At 38.3% G+C, this 18,967-nt stretch overlaps 1 protein-coding gene across 1 annotated transcript; it reads right to left on the reverse strand.

The window, feature by feature from the left end:
- Window positions 1-936, reverse strand: LOC110309572 (olfactory receptor 11G2-like). Its single transcript, XM_021182307.2, has one exon. The coding sequence runs from the start codon at window positions 934-936 to the stop codon at window positions 1-3; it is 936 nt and encodes a 311-aa protein (XP_021037966.1).
- Window positions 937-18,967: the final 18,031 nt, after the last annotated feature.

The raw sequence follows: 18,967 nt of genomic DNA on the forward strand, positions 1-18,967 counted from the left end.
TTATGTTCTTAAAATCTTCTGCAGGGCATTTTTCATATCTTTGTTCCTCAGACTGTATATCACAGGATTAAGTAATGGAGTACCCACAGAATAAAACAGAGTCACAATCTTCTGCATTCCAGCTTCATGTTCAGATGTTGGGCTCATATACATTATCATCACTGAGCCATAGAAAAGAGAAACCACAGTCACATGTGACCCACAAGTGGAGAAGGCCTTTTTTTGTCCATCTCTTGAAGGAAGTCTGAACACAGTTCTTAGAACTAATATGTAAGATCCCATGATGAAGAGGAAAGGAATAACCAGGAGCAGAGACATTATAATTGTCCAGAAAATCTCCATCAATGGGGCTCTGGAACAGGCAAGGGCCAAAAGAGGGCCTGGGTCACACAGGAAGTGGTCTATAATTCTGGACCCACAGAAGGACATCTGGGAGATGATGATGATGGGTACAGGGAACCAGAGGAAACCAAGCACCCAGCAACTGATGACAAGGGTGTTGCAGAGGTGCCTAGTCATGACAGAAGGATAATGTAGTGGCCTACAGATGGCAAGGTATCGATCAAATGCCATGACTGCCAGGAAAAAGCATTCTGTAGAACCAAAAGAGAAGAAGAAATAGAACTGCAGGAAGCATCCAGAGAAAGAGATGATCTTGTTGTCAGAGAGGAAGTTGGCCAACATGTTGGGGACTGTGGAAGTGACATACCAGATCTCTAGGAATGAGAAGTTGGCCAGCAGGAGGTACATAGGGGTGTGGAGTCTCTGATCACAGTACACAGCACAGATGATGGAAGCGTTGCCCATGAGGATGAGTAGGTAGACTATGAAGAAGATCACAAAGAGGAGGATTTGCCCCTCCCTGGGGCAGGGGAAGCCCAAAAGGATGAAACCAGTGATGGTGCTGGAGTTGCTGGGGTTGCTGAGGGTTTTCATCTGTCTGTGACCTGTGAAAGCACTAGAAATAGTTGAATATTTAGAAATAGTTGAGGGAGTTTAATTTTTGACCTAACAGTAAACAGAATAGTTTACTTATCATCTATTTAATATTTATTGGAGTGTTACAGTTTGCTAGGTACTTTTTTCCAAGCACTGGATATTCAGCAATGAATGGAATATGCTGCATAATCAGCCACTCCCCTTTTTGTCACCCACTGATATAAATAGACTAGGTTGACTATTTCCCCATCAAACACCATTATAAGCATAGATTGATATAATTGGTATATCTAGGAATATTATTTTGTGTGTAATGTAACATATGCATGACTCTTATATCTAGAAATATCTCCTAGTTAAGAAAAATGAATGGAATCTGCTAATGGTTGTACATACCTGCAAGCTCAGCACTTGAAAGTTTGAAGCAGGAGTGTTAGTAGTTCCGGGTCATCATCAACTATATACTACATTTGAGTTTAGCTTGGGCTAGAGGAGATCCTGTTACAGACAAACAAACAATGAAACAAACAAACAAACCCAGAAATGAACAAATGAAAAGAAAAGGAAAAAAGTTCATAAGTACATTTCATTAGTATCCATTAAAGAGTCACCTGGTACATTTGTTCTTAGATGAGTTACTTGATGACTCTTAGTAAAAATGTGAGAGTTTTGGTGTACAGTTGTGGCTCAATTGGAGACTATCCACCTAGCAGTCATCAAGTCCTAACTTGATCCTTAAGATTGCCAAAACCAGAAATGGAATTTTACTGTAACCTAAATTTAATCTGAAATACAGAATAACTGTATTGCAGCATAATCCTTTGGGTCTTTCGTTTTAAGTAGCAAATTCATGTACAAAGCCATCAAAATTTCTAGTAACAATTTATGAATAGCTAGAATTCAAACATAGAGGCGAAGCTAAATTTAATATCAATTATTTGATGGAGTTGATACATGTTTATTAATTGCTGCACTCCTCTCTCAGAAGAACATTAATTTGGGCCTGGGATGCATCTCAGTCGTAGCTGTAATGAGGCTCAATGGTAGAGTACTTGTCCATCGTGTGAGACACTGATGAGGTTGATCTATACCACTAAAATCCCAGAAATACAGTCCCCATCCTCAACCCCCAAACTAGGTGACAAAACAGCACTTAATCCTCTGTCAAGGACACTTACATTACTCAAATAGAACAACCAAGATTCAAAGTTCTTACCCAGTTTGCATTACTATATGAGTTTCCTGGGATTGGATTGGGTAGAGGGGAAAGATATCTGCAGGTAGAGAACTGTCTTCTATGTGTGTGCTGAGATGCACCCTCATCTGTCCATAGCCTCAGATGGCAAAGTATTTACTTCTCATGAGAAAGAACGAAATTCAATTTCCACAAATATCTCATATTTAAAAAAATAAAAATAAAAATATCACTCAGGATATTCATAATTTTAAAAGGTAAAATTGCCCTAATTTTCCTTGCCTTTTGTATATGCTTCAAGAATGAATCTTAGAATTTTTAAGAATATTTTAAATAACTAACAAATTCAAGATATTTAATCACAAAGCTAAGATGACACACTCACATACACATGCACACAAATCATTAAGTGTCTGTACTTGTGTCTGAACTTAGAGAAATAAGAACTCCAATGGCTCATGCTCTAAGAACAAGAATTGATAATTGGGACCTCATGAAACTGGGAAGCTTCTGTAAGGCAAAACACATTGTCAATAAGATAAATGGCAACCTACAGATTGGGAAGAAAAATCTTTACTAACCCTAATAGAGGTCTAATATACAAAATATATAAATAAATCAAGAAGTTAATTACAAAAATTACAAACAACCCAATCAAAAAATGAGGTATAGATCTAAACCGAGATTTCACAACTGAGAAATCTCGATTGGCTGAGAAGTACCTAAAAAAATGTTCAAAGTTCTTAATGATCAGAGAAATGCAAATTATAATGACCCTGAGATTCCACCTTACACCAATCAGAATGGCTAAGATAAAAAACCTTAGGTGACAACACATGTTGGAGAGGATGTGGAGAAAGAGTCACACTCCTCCATTGCTGGTCGGATTGCAAACTGGTACAGCCACTCTGGAAACCAATCTGGCAGTTCCTCAGAAAATTGGAAATAGATCCAACTGAAGGTCCAGATATACCACTCTTGGGAATATACCCAAAAGATGCCCTACCATGCCATAGAGGCCCGTGTTTCACTATGTTCATAGCAGCCTTATTTATTTATTTATATATTTTTTATTTTTGTTATTTTTAATTATGTATAGGGGTGTGTGCCAGCTTGCGGGTCCATGCACATGAGCATGGGCACCCACAGAGGCCAGAGACCATCTCCCCAGCTTTCTCTTTGTGTAGTAATTTTCTTAAAGACCTATCCTGTAAGTTTTTTTTTTTTAGTCTTCTTTTTTTTAAATTTTTAACATTTTTTTTTGCTGTGACAAAAGGATGGACCATCTAGAGACTGGCATATCCAGGGATCCATCCCATAATCAGCTTCCAAACGCTGACATCGTTGCATACACTAGCAAGATTTTGCTGACAGGACCCAGATATTGTGAGACTTGTGAGACTATGCTGGGGCCTAACAAACACAGAAGTGGATGCTCACAGTCAGCTATTGGATGGATCACAGGGCTCCCAATGGAGAAGCTAGAGAAAGTACCCAAGGAGCTAAAGGGATCTGCAACCCTATAGGTGGAACAACATTATGAACTAACCAGTACCCCGGAGCTCTTGACTCTAGCTGCATATGTATCAAAAGATGGCCTAGTCGGCCATCACTGGAAAGAGAGGCCCTTTGGACACGCAAATTTTATATGCCCCAGTACAGGGCAATGCCAGGGCCAAAAAAATGGGAATGGGTGGGTAGGGAAGTTTGGGGGGGAGGGTATGGGGGACTTTTGGGATAGCATTAGAAATGTAATTGAGAAGAATACGTAATAAAAATGTTAAAAATTAAAAAAGCAGACTTATTTATAATAGACAGAAGGTGGAAACAACCCAGATGTTCCATGACTGAAGAATGGATACAGAAAATGTGGTTCATTTACACAATGGAATACTATTCAGCTATTAAGAACGAGGATATCCTGAGTTTTGCAGCAAATTTATGGAACTAGAAAATATCATCCTGAGTGAGGTAACTCAGACCCAAAAGGACATCATGCATGTTATGTACTTACTAATAAGTGGATATTAGCCAAAAACAAAAACAAAAACAAAAAACTACAGAATACTCAAGGTACAGTGCACAGAACTCAAAAAGTTCAACAAGCTGAATTGCCCAAGTGAGGATGCCTCAGTCTCACTTGGGGGAGAAAAGAAAGCTATCACAAGTGGGGAGAGAGCGACAGACCTGGGAAGGAAAGTGGATGGTGGGGGTGTGAGTCGGGGGAAGAGGGAAACCTGATCTGGTATTGGGTGAGGGAAAAGGACTGAAGCCCTGAGTGCTAGCAGAAAGAATGGAAACAAGCAACCTCTGGAGATAGGAGGTTGTGGGAACCCTCCAGAATGTATCAGACTCTGGGAGGTGAGAGACTCTAAGGACTAAAAGGGAGGGACCTTAGATGAAATGCCCAACAGTAGGGAGAAGGAACTTATAGAGCTCACTTTCATTAGGAAGGCAAGGCATCAAGGGAAGGATGGGGTTGCAATCCCACAGTCACAACTCTGACACATAATTATTCCTGTTTGAAAAAATTACAGGAAAATGGAGAGGAGCCCGAGTTAAAGAAGGTTCACTGACAAGTCCAAAGTGGGATCCAGCTCAAGGGGAGGTCCCAAGTCCTGACACTATTACTGAGGCTATGGAGGGCTCACAAACAGAGACCTCTCATGACCACACTCTGAAAGACCCAACAAGCAGCTGCAAGAGTCAGATGCAGCTATTTGCCCCCAACCAATGTACAGAAGCAGCTGACCCCCTGTTGTTGAATTAGGAAAGGCTGAAAGAAGCTGAGGAGAAGGGCGACCCTGTAGGAGGACCAGCAGTCTCAATTAATCTAGACCCCTGAGATCTCTTAGATATTGGACCACTAAACAGACAGCATATACCAGCTGATATGAGGCTCCCAACACACATACAGTAGAGGACTGCCATGTCTGTGTGCATTCAGAGATGATGCACCTAACCCTTAAGAGACTGGAGGCCCCAAGGAGTTTATAGGTCAGGTAAGGTGGGGTGTGGAGGCATCCACTTGGAGACAAGGAGTTGGGGAGGAGGTGTGGAATGTGGAACAGTAGGAGGGTGAACAGTGCAGGGGGGAATAAAATATGGAGTGTAAAAATTAATTAATTAATAAAAAAGGGAAAATAATTTCTATGGATTTAGTAGCTTTCCTACCCTAGTTTAAAATACAAGCACCAACATACTGTGCTTGGATCCCTAAATAATCTGACCTTTGCCTATGTTTATAATTTCCCCACTTCTATTTCCTAGTATGCCCCATCATTTCCCAGTTTTTTCAGTTCCACAGTACTTCTCTCTCTACAAGATGCCTATTTTGTTCCAGTTTAGGGTTTTTCCTATAGGTTTTCTCTTTGCCTAGAAATCTCACCTAATCTACATTTTTTTTTTTGTAGTTTCTGGGTCAGTATATCATGAAGGCTTTCTGGCTCCATTTCATTTTTGTTGCCCTGAAAAATACCCCGGGAAAAGCAGTCTCATTGTTGGAGGTTAGAGTTGATCACAGTGGAGAGGTCAAAGTACCATCAAATTGATGCTCCTGTTCATATTAAACCCACAGTCAGAAGAATGACATAAATGCATTGATGTCAGAATTCATTTCATTTTCTCCATTGGTACACAGTTTATAATCCCGTACCTATGAAGTAGAACCACCCACAGTGGCATAATCAAGACAGTACCCCACACATTGGACGTAGAGAACACCTCAATGAAACTCTCTTCCCAGGTGGTTTGCATCAAGTTGACAATAAAGGTTATCCAAATCTTACACAGAATTCTCAATAGTGCAGTAACAAATGGCTGGGAAACACTCAGAAATGTACTATGTCCTTAGCCATCAGCCAAATGCAAATCAAAACTATCTTGAGATTCTATTTAACAGTTGTAGAATGGCTAAGATCAATGGGATGGGTGATGCGTCATGTGGCAATTGTTGGTAGGAGTGTAAACATGTACAGCCATTATGTAAATCACTATGTTAGTGTCTTAGAATATTGGAAATCAATGCACTCTAGACTTACATATACCACTCTTGGGCATATACCCAAAGGACAGTGCATTCTACCACAAGGACACTTGCTTAAATATGCTCATTGCAGCTTTATTCATATTATCCAGAAACTGGAACCAACCTAGATATCCCTACACTGAAGAATAGATAGAAAAAATGTGGTACATTTACACAATGAAGTATTACTCAGCTGTTGAAAAAATGACATCATGAAAATTAATGTCAAGTGGATGGAACTTGAAAAAATGATCCCGAGGGTGGTAACCCAGAGCCCAAAAGACAAATATTGCAAGTCTTCATTTATGAGTAGATATTACTTATTAAGTAAATGATAATCAATCTACAATCTACAGAATGAGACAGGTTAGGTAAAGGGAAGGGTTCTAGGGGAGATGCATGGATCTCTCTGGGAAGAAGTAGAAAATGTTTTGTGGGTGGACTGAGGGCAGGTAGGGATATGAGCAGGAGGGACCAGGTAGGAAGGGATGGATAGAGAATGAGGGTAGAGACAGCTGGAATTGGGGGGTAGTTCCCCCTGCCCCCTGCCTGTGTGTAAAACTAGAGCAATGGAAACTTCCTAGAATCTATGAAGGAGATCCTAGTGAGCAATCCTAGTTACATAGGATATGGAGCCTGAACTGGGTATGTTTTGCGGCTTGACAAGGTTTCCAGTGTGGGACTGGGTTGAGTGGTTGACTGAGGGTGCCCCAGTGGAAATATGTAAATAACTCAGGCTGAGGGCAGGACATATAGTTGCTCCCTGAAAGTTGACACCAAGGTGGCATTGCAGAGGGCAATATCTACACAACTCACTGAAGGTAAAGAGGTCAGGCTGGTGCCTGCATGTGGCATTCACTCCTATGTTCTAGTCTCTTTCAAGTGAGATGATACTCTGTAGGCTACAGAAAGAGAGGCCTGCATACCAACCCAGATACAAAACACTTGACCTATGTATGATCTGTCCTGCCTACAAGGTGTACTGGGGTAATGCTGGTGTAGAACTTATGGTAGTGATCAATCAATATTTGGTTTAACTTGAGTTCCATGCCATGAGAGGAAGCCAATGCCCTACATTGCCTGGATAGCCAGGAGCTGGAGACTGAATAGTCCAGAGACCTAGGTTGGAACCCAACACAACTGGCAGGCAACCAACCAATCAATCAATCAATCAATCAATGAAATGATTTCTAATGATATTCTGCTATACTCAGGTTGGTGTCATGGCCAGTTGTAACCAGAGACACTTAACTGCAAAAGCATATAGGAGTGAGTTCAGAGATGGCCAGACATTGTGCAGAAAGAATCTAGATTGGGGGTCTATATAGGGTCTCTCCCCTTGGAGCTCAGGGAAAACAACAGGGAAGGAGGATAGATTGTTAGAGTCAGGGTGGATGGAGGATACCAGGAGAATGTGACTCAGTGAGAACTTTGCAGGTCTCATTTGGGATAACAGAGACAGAAACTGCCACCACAAGACCTGCATTATGTCCTCTGCACATATGTTATGTCGGTTAGATTGGTTTTTTTGTGGGACTCCTAACAGTGGGAGCAAGAGTGTCTTTGTCTCTTTTGCCTACCTGTGAGACTTTCCCTTCTGTTGAGTTGCCTTGTCTAGCTTTGATATGAGGGCTTTTGCCTTGTCTTATAGTATATTGTTTTGTCCTGTTTGGCTGTGTTCTCTTGAAAGCTTACTATTTTTCAAAGAGGAAATCAGTAATAGTGGATTTCATAGAGAAGGTGAAGGCATGTGTGTGTGTGTGTGTGTGTGTGTGTGTGTGTGTGTGTGTGTGTTTGGGGTTAGTAGAGGGAGGGAAAATTGTGATCAGGATGTATTGTACGAGAGAAAAAAATCTATTTTCAAATAAAAAAATAAAAAGCTAGCCAGAACATTGTGTATAAAGAACTCTGACATTTTTATATTTATAATTTACTAAATGTTTTTATTTCTGGGATTTAAAATTTTCGAATGTTTTATTCTTCCTCTTTTATCTCCCCTTACCAATTTATTATTTATCATGTTTGTAACATCCAGAAGTTAAAGAACAGAAGAATACATAAACAGCTCTGTTATCACTTAAATATTTTTCTTTGCTGGGAAGTACTAGGAGCAGCCATTCACCACAGCAACTATGATGGGTTCACAGCTATGGCATCACACTTGACCCAGAAGTTGAAGGTATCATAGAGAATGTGTGGTTTTCAATGTAGTGGCTGTTTGACAGGCACTCCAGATCTCACAGTATTCTAATGATGATCTCACTGAGAAGCACATTTGACTTAATTGACTTACGTTTGTTATCAAGTTGATGATTGATTGACAGTTAACAAAAAATAATGTGAAAATAGCTACATTTTAAACTTCAACAGCAATGAATGAATTTTCTACTTTGTAGCATAACCAGAGAGGAGATGAACATCTGGGCCTTTTGTGTTTGTGATATCTGTCCTTCCTGGCATCCAGGTTCTCACTAATTCTTGCTAAAATGCAGATGGTTAATTGCGCTATTTAGGACCAAGCTGGAGAAAATAATGATTATGGCAGGGCTTATTTAGTCAGGTCTAGGAAAATGTACACACTAAAATATTAACCCATATATCACACTTTCCAAAGCTCCAGAACCTTATGAAAGAGGGTGTAAAATGGAATGTAAGAGCCACACAGTGATGAGGAACACAGTGCAATTCTATCCTCTGGGAACGACATGGCTGCCTCATAGTCATGAATTCTGAGATTGCCTACTAGAGCTTGCACATGACTAGTTTGGACAAAATGCAGGCATGGATAAGGAGGAACTCGTGAGTTCTAGTCCCTCCAAGGGCAGTCATTACCAGTTGGTGAATGCTGAGGGAGGAGAAGTTATTGTGTTCAGTGTCAGAGCTCATGTTCTAGTCCACAGCTCCAAACACATCCTCACATTGGTGGCTTTGGGTAAACCCAGTTGGCCACACAGCAAAAAGATACAGGAGTGGCAGGAGGACTCCTGATAAGAAGGAGGTTGTTGAGAAAGAAAGGGGATAAAAGAAGTTAGAGAGTTGAGTGTGGACAGAATGTATTAAATGCATGTATGGAATTGAGACTAATAAAATAATAAAAACTATAAATATTTAATATATTAATAAAATTTTGCACATTGTACAGAATTTCAGCATGTCTCTGATCATCAATTTCAGTTTTTCTGAACTGCCTTTCTGAACTTCTAAATTAAATACATAAATCATAAATGATGCTATATTTTAAAAATGACTAAAGTTATGCTTCCTTAGCCAAAATCGTTACCATAATTTGTCTGATTAAAAGATCTGTCTCTTTTGGAAAATATTGGGTATTTCCTCAGAATGTAACTACTTGATGTTTCATACAAATAAAGTACTGGAATAAATTGCATAGCATTGCTATTATAGGCAGACAAGCTCTATTATAAGAGGTTTTAAATAATAAAAGTTTGGAATTGGGTTGGGGGAGGGTATAGGGGAATTTGGGGATAGCATTTGAAATGTAAGTGAAGAAAATATCTAATAAAAATTGTTTTTGGAAAAAAAAAGAATTGGTTGCAGCATTTCCAATGTGAATTCCTGGGAGACAAATAACTACACGAATAAGAATTAACACAAGGTGATTTCACAAATTGAAAAATACTCGATAACAAAGACTTCCATCAATAGACAGGAAAACCATCCTATAAGGTCCATATAACCACTCCCAATCATACAAAATTTCAGGAGAAAAACTCTTAGGTTTGTATTTCTTTTCTTAAACTTGTTCTCAGTGTTTTCATGTAGTATTCACATAAGTTGAGAAAATCTGGGTGATAATCATTGTCAACTGCATCAACAGTTTAATACCCCAAGTAAATAAAGTTAAGCCACTCTTGCAACATATCTACTGACTCTGATTTTTTTATAGTTCTTAAATCCATTAATATTTAGATTTTCAAAGAAAATCTACTAAGATATTTTGGATTTCCCTTGGCATGCTCCTAACTGATAAAAATGATGCTAATTTTGTTTTCAAATTGACATTCATGGCTTTATGTATTTACTTTGTGTGTATATGTGTATGTGTGTGTGTGTGTGTGTGTGTGTGTGTGTGTGTGTGTGTGTGTGCTGTGTGAATGCACACATGTGCATGCATGCATTTATGTGTGAGTTCATACATGATATGGTACATAGGTGGAGATCAGAGGACAGTCTTCATGAGTTGTTTCTTTTGTTCTACTATTCACATCCCAGGTATCAGACTCTGGTCACCAGGTTTGACAGCAACACCTTTATCCATATTATCTAATGGCTAACCGGACCTATATAGCTTTATATTCAATAAAGCTACAAATGGTGATATAATTTTCTTTCACAAATTATATTTTTGCAATAATTATGTGCTTTCTTCTCACTTAATCTATATTAATTTTATAAAAGATTTAATTTTTTCACTATATTTCACATCAACTCTCTTATTATTCAAAATAACTTGAATAAAAGTATAGTTTTATAGTTGACTAAGACTTTTAAATCTTCCAAAGGAACCCTGTTTTTGGGTACTTCTTTTATCCAAATTTATAGAGAAAAACTCAAATGAAGTTCCTATTAAGAAAGAAGAACAGTTATTAGGTCCATAAAAATAGATTACTTTTATGAAGGTTAATTTATGAGTGTAGGAGAGACAACTCAGTATCACCTGTATCTCCAGTTTCAGCAGGATCCACGAATTCTAGCTTCTGGAGGTACCTGCACTCATTTGTATATCTTGCAAAATACACAAAATTATAAAAACAATAATGAATCAAAATTTTCTGTGATAAATGCAGCAGATATAGTAAATGATTAGAAATATTATGCTAATTACGTTTTCAAATTTACATTTATCTTCATGTGTTTAGTTAGTGTGTATGTATGTGTGTGTGCTTTTTTATACACATATGTGCATGCATGTATCCATGTGGGGGCATATACATGCCACAGTGCACATGTGGAGATGACAGGACATCTTACAGATGTTGGTTCTCTCCTTCCACTGTTTAGATTCTCAGGAATCAGACACAGATCACCAGAGTATAGAGCCATGGTTCTGAGGAAGACTATGACACATTCAGATTCTGCCACCTCAGAGTTACTTTAGACTTTTTAAAAACATAATCAAAGATTTAATTGACTTGTATTTATCAAAACTGTACAAAACAGTCTCGTTGCATTTTTTAACTTGAGATCTCATTCCTGTATTTATTAAATGATATATTATACTTTTCATTGTTCTAAAAACTTTAATAGTAATACTGGCTAGTGTGGGCAAATAAGCTGTAGTACAAAATTATTCCTATTGTAGTAAATTTCCCTTTACAATTATAAAATAAGAAATAAGATTTGATTAAGACAAAAAGCTGTGCTATCTTGATTTATAAGTCTGGCTTTTTGTTTCTATCCTTGTTTTGGGGAAAAGTCAAGTATGTTAAAAAGTATTACTGTATTGTTATCTGAATTCTTTTGAAATATCCACAAATTAAAGCCTTATGTACTACCAACATAACAGAATACTTAAAATCATCAATCACAAATAAGAATTATAATGTCTTGGATATTATGGCAAATCTCCCTTGGAACTAGAACTGATTACTCTCTATGAGTTTGTAAATATGGAATCAAATTTTCCAGAAGGCAAATAGAACTAAAGGATAACAAATTATTTCACATACTCTAAACATCAAATAAAATATTTTTACAAAATACAGTTAACTATAGAGAAGGGAGAAACAGACAATCTAATCCAGGCTATGATTGGCTAGTGAAAGTATTTGTTTTCCTCAACTGATACATTTACCTCTTTAGGCTGTCCTGTGGTCTTGACTATCTCAACTTTAGACATAATATTTCCATTATGTCATAGGTAAATGTTATGTTAGTTTCAGAGGGTGGAATAAAAAAGAAATCACACCTAGATCATAAAGCCTGATAAATTTGATATGATTCAAGGACTAACTCCTTAGTAGATTTACATGTTTCCTCTCCTGAAGACTGTTTTCCTGGCTTCTCAGACCTACCTTTCCAGACACAAGCTTTTATAATGCTGTGGGACAAAAGGTATTTAACTTCCACATTCACAGAGTTTCATAAATTTATACATTTCTTTAATGTGCAGTCAATAAAATACAATGTAAGCATTTCAAAGTGTAATTGTCTTTTTTGAGCAACCTGCATTTGTGTTTCTAGGCTATAGGCATCCATGTCGATTAAATTATTTATTATCTGTATTGAGGTGGGAGCTGTGGAGTTTTTATTAACATCATGCAGTGTGTTGTTTTATGAAGCTCCCTCTCAGGGTAGTTTCCCAAGGATAAGCATTAAGATAGTCTCCTGCAAAATAGGAAACTTTTGAAAGCTTTCAATGTTAATAAAGTTAGATGTGAGTTAAGGAAAAGTTAAGTTTTCACTAGACTGCTGTTACTTATTCTTTGTCAGTTAGTGCTTAAATATGAAAGAATCTCCTCTGCTAACATATTGTTGTGAATTGAATTGATCTGTTCCTTCCGGTATTGGCCACTCTCTGTTGTGTCCCACGAATCAGGGTTTAGAAGTAGGAGGTCAGGGCTCTGTGGAATTCTGGACGATGCTTTAATGTCCTATGTGTTTTTTACGGTTATTTTCTTTCCCGTTAAAGCTGTCTCAGAAACCAAGTAGAGCTCATGTTTTGCATTTTTACTAGTTAACTTCTCACCAATTCAGACAATATATATGTCAGCATATTCCATGGCTTCATTGGCCCAAAATGAATGTGTGGAAATGCCCAGGTTCCAGAGCTATACCATCCGGGTCAAGGTCAGCCTTTGTGCTGTCTATGTTGGACAAGATACAACTTCTTCATGTGTTGGAAAATGGAGGGCAACGGTCCTGCCTATGTCATTTGTTTCAAAAATTAGATAAATAGTATTTGTGAAGCAGCTGGAGTCCACTTAGTACTCTCTATTGTACTTACAATATTAAACTTTCAAGAACATCTAGCTAAAAGCAGTGTTGTCATGGAAAATGAGACCCCAGCATGGATTGTGGCAGTTAAATACACATTTGAGAAAAATTCTATGAGCAAATACTTATTTCTTCCTTTTTTCCAATATCAAGTGGGTATGATAATGTCTTCCTGAAAGGGCTATAATGAAGTGTGCTGAGAGATTGTGAATAGACAAGGTGCACTGTGCCTGTATCTGACACATCAGACACTCAGGGACATACATTTATCAAGTAGATTTGACTATTTTCATTGTTTAAGCATTACATTACCTTTTTTCTTGAATTGGAAGAGAGGATACGAAGAGAAGTGTCTTCAATAGCTTCTTCCAGGATTTTCTAAAGGCAGAGGTAGCTGACTTCGTAGTAGCCAGCTTGAAGATCAGGTGCAAAAGTAAACCATGAATATCAGTGGAGCGTTTTCTCTAGGATCCTGGGATTTAAAACAGAGCTTCTTTGCTTCTCAAACATTCGTAATGCTAGAGAACAGCACCAGGACAGAACTCTCCTATACTTATTCCCTGGCCCACTCCCTTCCTCTGGGCATTGTGCCTTAATTTCTGATTCCCATTTTCACCCAAGGGTAAGGAAGTCCTTCGTTTTTTGGGGTCAAAATCTCTTAAAGTTCTTTAGAGAGACAGTTTTAAGTGTATCATCACTCAGCAAACCTGTTCTAGATGGTTGTCGTATGCTCATTAAGCCCAGGAGGTGGTGGTATCTGTACTACAGAGGTTTCTCAATCATGTGACACAATAACTTCTATTGTGGCTTATGATGACAGGTCCTCCTCCCTTCCAGATATATTCTTAAGGGAGTAGTGGGGGCATCTGTGAAGTTTCATCATAAATTACACATGTTTTGGACGATTATAGTGACATCTCCCTCCTTGCAATCAAAGCTCCTGGATCTTGTTGGGGAATTTACCAGATCTGGGAATACTAAGGTATCAGACTAGCATAATTCTACAGGGGTGTTAACAGAAACTACAATTTAGGGTGGTTGAGTTTCAAGACTTCTTATTCCCAAATAGAGTTAGTTTTCTTTTTCACTATTTTCTCATGTTTTTATTAGCTCTTTGAGAATTTGTGTAGTATATTTTAATCACATTCACCACTCTAAGTCCTATGAAATAGATATTTTTCCATACTCACTCAAATTTGTGTTGTAATTTTTTCCAATACATCCAGCTCAATTTGCATTTCCCTTATACTCTTGGATGTGTGGCCTTCCAACCTAACATGATTCAACTACCAGGTGTCACATACTTAAAGAAACCCAATTGTCCCTCTCCCAGGAGCTATCAATAACTTCTCAAATAGGGACAGACTTCACTCCCAACTTCTTTTTCCATGCTAGGATATTTGTTCATCTTGAGCATGTATGTCTTGTGCCTGCTATCACCACCACTGTGAGTTGATACCTGCAAGTTCTCTGCTGTATTTGTGAAACACTCTTTCCTTATAGTCATCCACTACCTCTGTCTCTTGCAACCTTTCTGCCTGAATATCCTTGAACTTTTGGAGGTGGGGGTGTGATATAGATTTAACATTTAGGAAGTTGAATTACACTCTTTTACTTTCTTTTTTTTTTTAATTAGGTATTTTCCTCATTTACATTTCCAATGCTATCCCAAAAGTCCCCCATACCCTCCCCCCCACTCCCCTACCCACCGACTCCCACTTTTTGGCCCTGGTGATCCCCTGTACTGGGGCATATAAAGTTTGCAAGTCCAATGGGCCTCTCTTTCCAGTGATGGCCAACTAGGCCATCTTTTGATACATATGCAGCTAGAGTCAAGAGCTCCGGGGTACTGGTTAGTTTATAATGTTGTTGCACCTATAGGGTTGCAGATCCCTTTAGCTCCTTGGGTACTTTCTCTAGCTCCTCCATTGGGGGCCCTGTGATCCATCCAATAGCTGACTTTGAGCATCCACTTATGTGTTTCCTAGGCCCCTGCGTAGTCTCACTAGAGACAGCTATATCAGGGTCCTATCAGCAAAATCTTGCTAGTGTATGCAATGGTGTCAGCGTTTGGAGGCTGATTATGGGATGGATCCTTTTACTTTCTATATCTTTCCCATTTGTAGATCTTTTTGTGATTAACTATCTACAAAAAGGTAGTTTTTCTGATGTGAATTGAGAAATGTAATAGTCTTTGGGTCTAATAATAATTCCTTAGGAACCAGTTTCATGGTATATTTATTAGCAGAATAATAGTAGGTTGTCCTCTAGGGCTTATAATCTGTCGATATACATGCTCTTGGCCTGATCACCACATGTACCTATAGGTTTTACTTTTCCATGAGGTCTTAAGTCTCACAAGAAAGATTCAGGTACTCGTGACTTTGTGCCAGTACTGCACCAGTCATCATGCCTTGTCAGGCTGATCATTATTTCACCAGAAAGTCATCACAGCTGTATAGCCTGATTATTTGTTTTCTCTGGTAGCTGGCACAGCACTTGTCTGCACAATGAAAGCTAGCGAGTAGGGATGAGGTTTATAGGTCAATACCAGCTTGATTTCTCCATGCTTTCTAACACAGGATGAGGTGTCTTCAGTAACAGAGTCATTATGTTCTGGAAGATAAACAAAAGCAATGTTTTCATCCTTTAAGGTTTATGGGTCTATGGATACATTCTGAGTAGCAATTCCAAAAGAAGTAACTTATTACTGCCACTAGTCTTTTCTATTTATTAATCTTTGGTATCTGGAAGAAATGTTTTTATCCCATATGGAGTAACTCTACTTTAGCACTTATTATAAATGTGTGTGTGCATATTTTAGGAAGATTCTACAGTTTTAAGTTCCCAAATCACCAACTTCCTTCCTTCCTTCCTTCCTTCCTTCCTTCCTTCCTTCCTTCCTTCCTTCCTTCCTTCCTTCCTTCCTTCCTTCCTCCCCCTCCCTTCCTTCCTCCCCCTCCCTTCCTTCCTCCCCCTCCCTTCCTTCCTCCTTCCCTCCTTTCCTTCCTTTTCCTTCTCTCTTTCTTCCTCTTCCTTCTCTCTTTCTTCCTTTTGCTTCCTTCCTTCCTTCCTTCCTTCCTTCCTTCCTTCCTTCCTTCCTTCCTTCCTTCCTTCCTTCCTTCCTTCCTTCCTTCCTTTTATTCCTTTCTTCCTCTCCTTTTTTCTTTCCTTCCTTTCCTTCTTTGTTTCTTATATATCCATTGCGTTCAAATAAAATTTCTTGTTTCATGCAACCCAGGGAGGTATTCAACCCAGTAGGTATCAGAAGATGGCTTTGAAATTCTGATCTTTCTGCCTCCACTGTGAGAATAACATACATGTACCAGTAAAGTTAATTCTATGCAATGCTGGGGACAGAACTCAGATATTTACTTGCTAGGCTCCTGCTTACAAACTCTGTCAACTCACCAATAGCCCACCTTGCTTTTTGGATTTCTTTAACTATTTCAATATGCACTGATGTGATTCTCTAAATGTATGCAAATATATACTGTATTGCTTCTCCAATAGCTTTCTATTCCATGCCTTTCTTCTATCTATCTATCTATCTATCTATCTATCTATCTATCTATCTATCTATCTTCTATCTATCAACTTTCCATTCGAATCACAGCCCCTCCTTGGACTTTCCTCCTTTTCTTGTCCTCTGAGAAGGCAGAGGTCCACTAGATTTCACCCCATCCTGATAATCAGGCCTTTGAAGGACTAGGCTTATACTTTCTTAGTGATACCAGAGAGGGCAGTTCAATTAGTGAAAGAAGATTCCTATGCAGGCAGCAGGTTCAGGGACATTCTCTGGTCCTATTTTTGAGAGAGCCACATGAATATCAAGATGCACATCTGATACATATGTGCAGGTGATGTCTTGATCCAGTCCATGGTTGTTCTTTGGTTTGTGGTCAGGCTCTGGCATCCCTCAAGGGTCCATATTCATTAACTCTGCTGTTTTTTTTCTTTCTGTAACAACTGTATCCCCTTTGTGTCCCTCAAGCTTCCCCCAACTCTTCCACAAAGCTCTCTGTATTTGGTCCTATGTTTGGCTGTTTCCAAACATCTGCATCTGTTTACATTGGCTGGTGGGTAGAGCCCAACAGAGTATCATTCATGGTTTAAAGGATTGGTTCTTGTCCATGAGATGGATCTCAAATTAGGCCAGTTCTTAGTTGGCCATTCCCTCTGTCTCTAGCTTTGTCCCTGCACATATTGCTGGCAGGACACATTTTGAGTAATAGGTTTTGTCGGAGAATTGATGTCCTTATCTCTCTACTGGTAATTCTGCCTGGATAGAGGAGGTGGCCACCACAGGCTCTATATCTTCCACTGTTGGGTGTGTCAGGTAGGGCCACACCTATAGACTCCCTGGGTCCTCCCCTGGTATCTGGAACATCTGCCCTACTTGTGGCAGATATCCTTCTCTCCCTTCCTACTGAACTCTTGTATCAAATTTAGTGTGTCTGGCTTTATGTTGAGGCATTTGATCCATTTGTTTATTAAAGGTTATTTAATAGCAATGCATATGTGTGTCAGGTTGGCAAGTCATCATACATATTGGTTATTCTTTGTCTACTTAACATACTTCTTACTCACATAGGATTAGTCTGTATAAGATTGGCCTATGGGCATATGGACATGTTATTTTCTTGATGAATGATTTGTGTGGGAGATTCCATCCAACAGTGGGTCATGGTATTCCTGGGTGGTGTTTCTGGTTTGCAGAAGAAAGCAAGTTAAGCCTGTCATGGAAAGCAAGCCAGTAGAATATATTCCTTCATGGTCTCTGGTTTAGTTCTTGCCTGCAGTTTCATGCTTTAAAATATTGTCTTGTTTCCACAAAATAATGGATTATAATCTTTAATCAAAGTAACCCTTCTCATTCTATACCCCTGTATAGGGGAATGCCAGGGCCAGGAAGTGAGAGTGGGTGGGGTATGGAACAGGGTAAGGGTGAGGGGATAGGGAATTTTCAGAGGGGAAATTAGGAAAGGGGAAAACATTTGAAATGTAAATAAAGAAAATATCTAATAAAAAATAAACAAAGTAATCCTTTTGTTTCCTAAATTTCTTTTGGTCTTGGGGGATATATAAGTATCACAGGCATGGATCACCATATTCTATTTTTTTTTTATGAAACATGACATTGCTATGTATCCAAGCTCCCTTGAAATTCTGATCCTCTAGTCCCATTTTTCAAATTCTGTGATGACAGACATATTCTAATATACATAGTTCTATATTTTTATTTGTAATTGGTATAGTTTTATACACACTTATGAATTACAAAGTGACATTCAGTATATAAGCATGATGCAATGCATATAATATCAATTTAATTATCATAAATATTACTTAAACATTTAACATATTTTTATGTTGAGAACACACAAAATCTCAGTCCTTTTGTATGAAACAGAATTCATACTTGATAGATATATTTACCATATTATATTATCAAACACAGATATTGAGTAATTATCCACCTGCACCAGCTGCAACCACTAACTGTATAGCTTCTCCTTATACTTCCTAGTCTCTGGTAAACATATCCTTAAAGAACTTTCTACACATAAGTGAGAGTATACAGTATATGACTTCCCATAACTGACATATTTTCCTTAAAACAAAGTATTTCCTTTTATTAATGATGGTAAAAATGCCACAACATAACTCTTTTTGTTGAATTATGTATGTATGTATGTATGTATGTATGTATGCGTGTGTATATGTACTGGGGTATATATGTGTGTGTGTGTGTGTGTGTATATATATATATATATATATATATATATACATATATATATATATATATATATACTTAAATATGATTTGTTTGTTTAAATTAAAAATTT

Source organism: Mus caroli, unplaced genomic scaffold, assembly GCF_978045245.1.
Source record: "Mus caroli unplaced genomic scaffold, Mus_caroli_1 scaffold_12, whole genome shotgun sequence".
Classification (NCBI taxonomy): Eukaryota; Metazoa; Chordata; class Mammalia; order Rodentia; family Muridae; genus Mus; species Mus caroli.

Coding starts and splice junctions, on each gene's coding strand:
- LOC110309572 (XM_021182307.2), bottom strand. CDS start 936: ATGAAAACCCTCAGCAACCCCAGCAACTCCAGCACCATCACTGGTTTC.